Below are 7113 nucleotides of genomic sequence, written 5' to 3'. Positions count from 1 at the left end.
GCTACTATTTTCTAATACATAATATAGTGTCGAGCATTCTAATTTTCTTTGTCCATTTCCTATACTAATAAATAAATAAAAAATGAAAATGAAAGCATTATTGATATATTAAAATGCGCTACAAAACAATTATATGTTTTACTGTTTTTTTTCCTTACCAAGAAAGAATACTAAATTATGAGACAGGTGACTTTTATGCCAAATAAGTATAAATACAGATTAAATTTCCTATAAAAAAAATATCTAATCCGATAATTTAATCATTTTTTTCAAATAAGGGTCACTATTTCTTTATATTATAGATTTTATATGTACTTTGGTTACGCACACATTAACCAAGTGTATTTTCCAATAACCAAAGAACAGATCTAGCCAAAAATATTAAATGGATCTGAGTCGGCCACGCATGCAACCAATTATAAGTGAAAGGTTCATGATATATATACCTCATTTTTTCTATAAGTACACCTCCTTTTAAAAAAAATTAAAATTTTAAAATATTCTAAATTTTTTGTTTAAAATTTTTTAATTTTACATCCACAACATTTAATTTAGTACTTTTTTTTTCATATATCTTTCCTCCTTTTTTCAATTTTTACATGCACCTCCTTATTTTTCCTTCACTCTACCTATTTTGATAGCATGTGAAAATTGAAAGAAAAAAAAATGTGTGTGAATAAGAAGAAGAAAGTAGGAAATTGAAAGTTGAAAGTGTAAAATTAAATTTTTTTAAAAATTTATAATATTTTATAATTTTTTTATAAAAAAAAAAAAAAGAGGTGTACTTATATAAAAAAGGAGGTGTATATATCATGAGCCTAAGTGAAATGGCCTAACCTGACCCAAAATACTTATTTTGTGATTTGATCTAACTGCTAATCAGTCGGGCCGATCAAATTAGCCCATTTTTTAATTATAATTTTACAAAGAAAAATATTTAAAAAATTATATATAAAGTCAAATAAACCCAATAAATTTTGACCTGTTTGACACAGTTGGCCCGCAAAGCCATACCAAATTGGCCCGGAACAATTTTTGGACTTTTTATGAAATCCAACCCATTGGGTCAAACCATTTTTGACACATCTTGATCTACCTATCCAGCCACATTAATCAAGGATGGCTGTAGAAGGTTGGGGGAAAAGAATGTAATATTAAGGTAACAAAAATATAAAGCTTTAACTTCGAAACTATCTGGCTCTTTTGCACTAACGCATTCATAGAATCACAAAAGCATGAAAATAGGATGCTAATACCTTTCGGAATATCAACAAAAAGGAACATTCCAACAAACCTTTTACTATATCCTAAAATGCTATGGTGCATTATCTTCTAATATAATACACTAGCACTACAAATTACAAAGGGTAGAATGGTGGCATAAGAAGGCTTGTATTTGAGATACAAAATGACTACTTCAAGACAAAAAACACCAAATCTTACATCCAGGGGAGCAAGCCAAGAATGTGATAACAGCACCCATCCTACTTTCAAAAAAGACAAAACATGGAGGGGGAGCTTGGCCACCATACAGGATTTGCAATTAGATTGGAAAACCTTCAAAAAAGGAAAATCCTCAATATACTCTGCAAGGACTGGCTTCATTATTCAGCAATTATCCTTGGTAGTGCAGCGAGACAGTTTCCACTCAGTCTTGGACTTGGACTTCTTGGACTTGGATTTCTTGGGCTTGGACATGAAACCTTCATCATCAGATTCATCACTGTCATTACCATTCTTACCGCGTTTCTTCTCGGCTTTTCCACAGACCACAATTTTCCTTTCATCCTTCTCCTCAACAAGCTCCGACTTCTCCTTGGGCTTCCAAATGAACAGAGATCTGAAAAGTTATGCCACGTGAGTCCAAGAACCAAGTAACCAATCAGACATACCACACCTAGGTATCATAGCTTTTTACATCTATTATTTGAAGTCAAGTACTGAATTTAACAAATTAATAAGATTGTCAAAGCATAAATTTGATAGTTAAAGAGAACTTGTATATAACAATACTCTTTGGAGGAAAAAAATAATGGTTCTTAAGGAGCTAGTTAAAGAGAACTTGTAAATTGTAATTTCTACTTTGAAAGTTCCATCATCACAAAAGGCTAAAAAGTCTAAATTTCATCTATAGAAGTGAAAAAATTTGATCAGCCAAAAGAATTCAACATTAGGTCTTTTGTTGCACCTAAAATGAAGAAAAATCAAAAGTTTCATTATCCACTAATTTAGAATTAAAAAGATAAGTCAGACCTAGAACTCCCAGTTGCCAGGATATCATCGCGTGGATGCAGCTTATTGACGGAACTGATGGTTGTGATGTTAGGGTCCATCACTTCAGCAACCAATTGCCCTGTACTTATATCTATAAAATCAATGGGATGTAGAGCAGCTCCATTATAATTTTCACTTATATAACGACCAACAACAGCAAGGGACTCTGATGGATCCTGCAATTACATAAATAATATTGTTAAGGCAGAAGAACAATAGGAAACATCATAAATAACTGGAAGAAATTTTAGAAAAATAAAGAAATAAATAACCTTTGGATCCCATTCAGCTTTAAAGGGTGTCAAATATCGATTGAAATCATGACTATGCACAATTTCTCGGCTGGGAGAGTCCATATTACCAAAGATAGAATCCCATATACGCAGACGGTTGTCCAGTGATGTGGTGAGAATTTTGGTTCCAGTTAACGGAGAGAAATAAGCAGAGTTAACAACACGCTTATGCTCAAGGTTATAAAGGGATGATCCAGGTTCTATTCGTCGCATATCCCAAATACGAGCCTAAGAGATAGAAACCATTACACATTTCAATGGTTAGAATATCCAGTATGCAATGTAAGTTCAAATATCAACTGAATATATTCAATATATGAATAAAAGGGAAAACTCACGAAATGATCATTTCCACAAGTCAAAAGGATGTCCGGTTGAATTGGATTGCAATGGATACCAACAACTTTGGTTCCTTTTTTGTGGATCAAAATTGCATCACTAATGCTGTGGTTGGAACGCATATCAACCCTGCCACAGGATGTTACACAAATTTCTTGGTTAATTAGTTTCATAAATGAAAAGCATAGCTACATTATAGGGCTACAACTTTCATTCCCTAACCAAGAAAAAAACAATTATAAAATTCTCATGTTTACGTCCCCCATTAAATATATTTTAAACCACTTATAATGAACAAAGTCAGGTCTTGCTGTCTGCAAATATCAACTTCTCTAACACCTTAAAATTATTAATGTACTCATTAAAATAATTAGATATTAAACATGGTGCTCTCCTAAACAAGCTCCTACATGCGTCAACCACATTTTAACTGCTAACCTTCACAAATGGCCATGCAATGGAAAGAAAATCAGAAAATAGTTCAAAATTATAGCTAGCCAAAAATGGTGAGCATAAATTTAAATTGATGACTATGTGCACACCTAGAAAAGATAGTAATAAGATGATATCATATCATGACATGGAGATGGAGCATTTAAGTAATAAATTACCCTTTTACAGAAAAACACTAAATACAAGCAGAGAAATGCAAGCTAAGAACAACAATGAAATGTAACGAATTAACAGTGAAACATAAAAAATTAAAAACTGGGTAAGCTTTCAAAGAGTGATGCAATCATTCATAACATTATCATGAGCAACTTGTATTCTTCATTATTTCTTTAATTCTTTGCATTAAAATTAAATAATTTCAAGGGGAGGAACCCCGAAGAGGTTACTTACATGTGAAGAAAACCAAAGTTATCAGCAACAAGAACAAGACCTTTCTCACAGTTGACATCCATGCCATATAGCATTTTCCAAGTGTTTGGACCCTAATAAAAAGACATATAAAATAAAAAATTACTGCAAAAAGTCAAAGACACTTTCATAGAAAAAGCTAAGCCAAAATATAATGCCACTACAGATCTTTCCAATTAAAAGCCGAAAATCCAACCAGGTTGAATTGGCTCTCTCTCACTTCTTTCTCATAGACAGTAACATAGCTGAACCTACCTAGTATCCCTCCAAAAAAAAAAAAAAAAACCAACTAAATCAAGGCAATAACAATCTTACAGCATAACACAACTGGAAGGGGGGAAGGGCAAAAAGGAACTTCATAATAGGTAAAGAGTCCAAATATAAAGATGTTACAATTCACAAAAAAGTGCACCAGAATTACCTTTGGGCTATCCAAGTAGTCAAACAGTTAAAAAGAGGTCACGAAATAAGAGAAAAATGTTACCTGCCATCCAGCAGGATTCAGGTTCATTAGAGAGGATGATATTCCGGTCTCCAAGTCAGTACAACTTATGGTTCCATCCGAGGATGCGGAATAGACCATACAATCATTTGTGGGATTAAACCTACAAAGTTTTCCATTAAGACAAAAAGCTTAAATCCAAAGATGAAGGAAGGCAATGGGACAATTACAAGACCATGGTTTCATGAAAACGGCTTACCTCATATTGTTCAGTATACAAGAATGTATGTTCCCATAGACTACCTTCTCGTATACTCTTCCAAAATCCCATACTCCAAGTTGCCCTTTCTTTTAGGATGAAAGCAAGAAAAAGAAATCAGTGGTTAAAAACAAAGGCAAGTAGGCAACCATAAAATTAACCTAAACTAATGTAATTTCCAGTAATAACTAATAACCTTGTCTCCAGATAACAGGATGTTATTCTTTGTAGGGTGGAACTCCAAGCATGTTACTCGTCTACTGTGATATCTGATGACAGCACAGTTCACTTGGTCTGGGATCACATATTTGGGCTTGATCTAGCATAGAAGTGAAAAAAAAAAAAAAAAATTATCACTATTAGAACCCCAAAATACTAGGCTGAGTGATAAATAACCTGGAAGAAACATAAACATTATAGAGTCACATATGCCTTAAACTTTGTATTTCCAGACAATATTATCAACTGTTGCAACTTAAGCACATATAGTTCATTACATAAATTGTACATCACTAGGCAGGTAAGACTAAAAGAATAAACTCCCTCTCTCGCAGCAAAAATAGATTGAGGCAAGCATGTTAAGGAGCAATACAGTAATAAATTCCAGAAAAATGTTAAAAACAACTAAAAGGATAATCATTAATCACATTAAACTCAGCAGACCAAGGTTGCTTTGGCATAGTCCCAATGTTTTAATTAAAAGTTGACAACACTGGCCAACTATTTCTTTAGGCCAACATGCCAAACCCACATATGGTGGGTATTACCTTCACAAGTCAAGTAAGGTTTTGCCTGATGATAGTAACAAAGAAAACAGCAAAAGGAACACATACAACGAACTTGATTCTCAACATTAAGCAAACTGATAAAGAAAAATCAAATAAATTAGGCTTACAGAAGGAAGGGCTGGTCTTAGCTGGCGTTCAAACACATATTCCAATGCCTTATACGTTTTCCTGCGGGGTGCTGGAACAACTCCATGCTCAGTAGTGGCACGATGTGGGCAAGTCAAAGTGGTGTGCCCTTCAATTCAAAAACACAATAAAGTCAGTATCCTTAACATGTTAAAAAACTAAGACTGAAATATGTTTTTAATCCCCCATATAAACTTATTTTGGTTCTCAAATTTAAATTTGATCCTTTTATTTTTGTAATTTGAAAAATAAAGATTATTTTAATCTCTTAAGACCACCACATGTGACAAATTAAGTCAGTTGTACAACATTAACAGGCTTTAATATAATGTTTTCACCATTACAGATAAATTTTGTGCAACATATTAAATAATAAATGAGTTTTTTTTTTTCTTTTGCATATTCACTACATGAGGCTAAAATACACTTTTTTAAATTCCATCAGTTTTAAATTTGGGAGATAAAAAACAATTTTACCTCATGATCTAACAACATATTTAAGAAGAAAAAAACAATTACATATTGTCACAAAGATAAGCATCCTAAATGAAGAGTGACAGCAATTACTTACCAGGCAATTTACAGAGAAAGCAAGGCTTCATGGGGCAATCAATATATGTGGCACCCTTGAACCCCGCTTCATGACCAGGCTTCTTACACACCTGGAACAAAACCATTCGAAACGAAGCAACTTTGTAACGCATAATAATAACAACTATAAATTAATAATAATAATAATAATAATAATAATAATAATAACCTTGCAAACTTTTTTGAGACTAATGGTGATGGGGGTTTTCCATTTCGTGTTTGCGTCGGAACCCAGTTGGAGTTTCTCCGTATTGGGAGTGGTAACGCCATCTTCTTCTTCGAGTGTTTCTTCTTCTTCGGATGAACTCTGTTCGGTGTCGGAGTCTCTCTCGATTAGAACCTTGGGAAACGCGGTTCTCCGAGTAACCGTTGGCATTAGAGAAACCTTCGCAGTGACGTGATTGTGATGTCTGATGAGAGTCTGAGGCGGTAGAGGACAAACCCAAGCCTATAATAACCTTCTTTTATTGGTTTTGGATGACACACGTCGTGCATAATTAAATTACACATATGCCCTTCTTTTTCCTACAGCACTCGTTAAAGTCCCGATGATTTTTTAACTTACAACCGTTCAATTTTTTATAAGTAAATCAAAATGAAGATTAACAATTAAAAGGTGAAAATTTGTTAAAAAGACACTTGTATCTCCATATATTTTCTTAAAAAGTAAATTAAAAATTAAAAGGTGAAAAGTTGTTGAATTGTAAGAATAGCTTTTGAGTAATTTTAAAAGTAAAAATAAATTAAATTTAAATATAAAAAAAATGATGGTGAGAAGTTGAGGGTCATAATAGAATTACGACGATTATGACACCTTGTAAGAATAGATAAAATTAGTAGAATAGCTTCTGTAGTTAATTATAAATTAGGGTAATGATGATTTTTATTAATGGTTATTGCTATGTTATTGTGGGTGTGTATAGGTACTTGAATGTAGGATTTATTTTTGTATACAATATTTACTCTCTTGTATGTAGCATATATTTGCGATCTCCATATTTTGTACTCCAATCCATCAATTTACATGCTCAATGGGTAAAATACTCAAAAATAATTATATTACACATCTAAAAGGCAAAGATTTCACATAAATACATATTTATATTAACTACTTGCACAATAATACCTAAATGTATTCTC

The 7113-nt window shown here is 32.8% G+C and overlaps 1 protein-coding gene across 1 annotated transcript; it reads right to left on the bottom strand.

Annotated features, from left to right (window-relative positions):
* Positions 1–1222: 1222 nt before the first annotated feature.
* DDB2 (damaged DNA binding 2) lies at positions 1223–6416 on the bottom strand. Its single transcript, XM_020354733.3, has 11 exons — positions 6143–6416; positions 5954–6044; positions 5364–5491; positions 4665–4787; positions 4469–4557; positions 4252–4372; positions 3750–3841; positions 2906–3035; positions 2547–2795; positions 2254–2450; positions 1223–1840 (listed from the first exon to the last, which is right to left on the bottom strand). The coding sequence occupies exons 1-11, from the start codon at positions 6347–6349 to the stop codon at positions 1609–1611; spliced, it is 1659 nt and encodes a 552-aa protein (XP_020210322.1). The 5' UTR covers positions 6350–6416; the 3' UTR covers positions 1223–1608.
* Between the last annotated feature and the right edge of the window lie 697 nt (positions 6417–7113).

Source organism: Cajanus cajan, chromosome 9 (genome assembly GCF_000230855.2).
Source record: "Cajanus cajan strain Asha chromosome 9, NIPB_CcT2T_4, whole genome shotgun sequence".
Lineage (NCBI taxonomy): Eukaryota > Viridiplantae > Streptophyta > Magnoliopsida > Fabales > Fabaceae > Cajanus > Cajanus cajan.
Note: the sequence above shows the minus strand (reverse complement) of the source record. Positions and strands in the feature narration are given on the sequence as shown.

Excerpts from the sequence above, each read along its gene's own strand:
- DDB2 (XM_020354733.3), bottom strand. The coding sequence starts at position 6,349 with ATGCCAACGGTTACTCGGAGAACCGCGTTTCCCAAGGTTCTAATCGAG. Across the intron at positions 4,373-4,468 it reads TGTATACTGAACAATATGAG|GTTTAATCCCACAAATGATT; the intron begins GTAAGCCGTTTT and ends AAAACTTTGTAG. Across the intron at positions 3,036-3,749 it reads AACTTTGGTTTTCTTCACAT|GGTTGATATGCGTTCCAACC; the intron begins GTAAGTAACCTC and ends ATCCTGTGGCAG.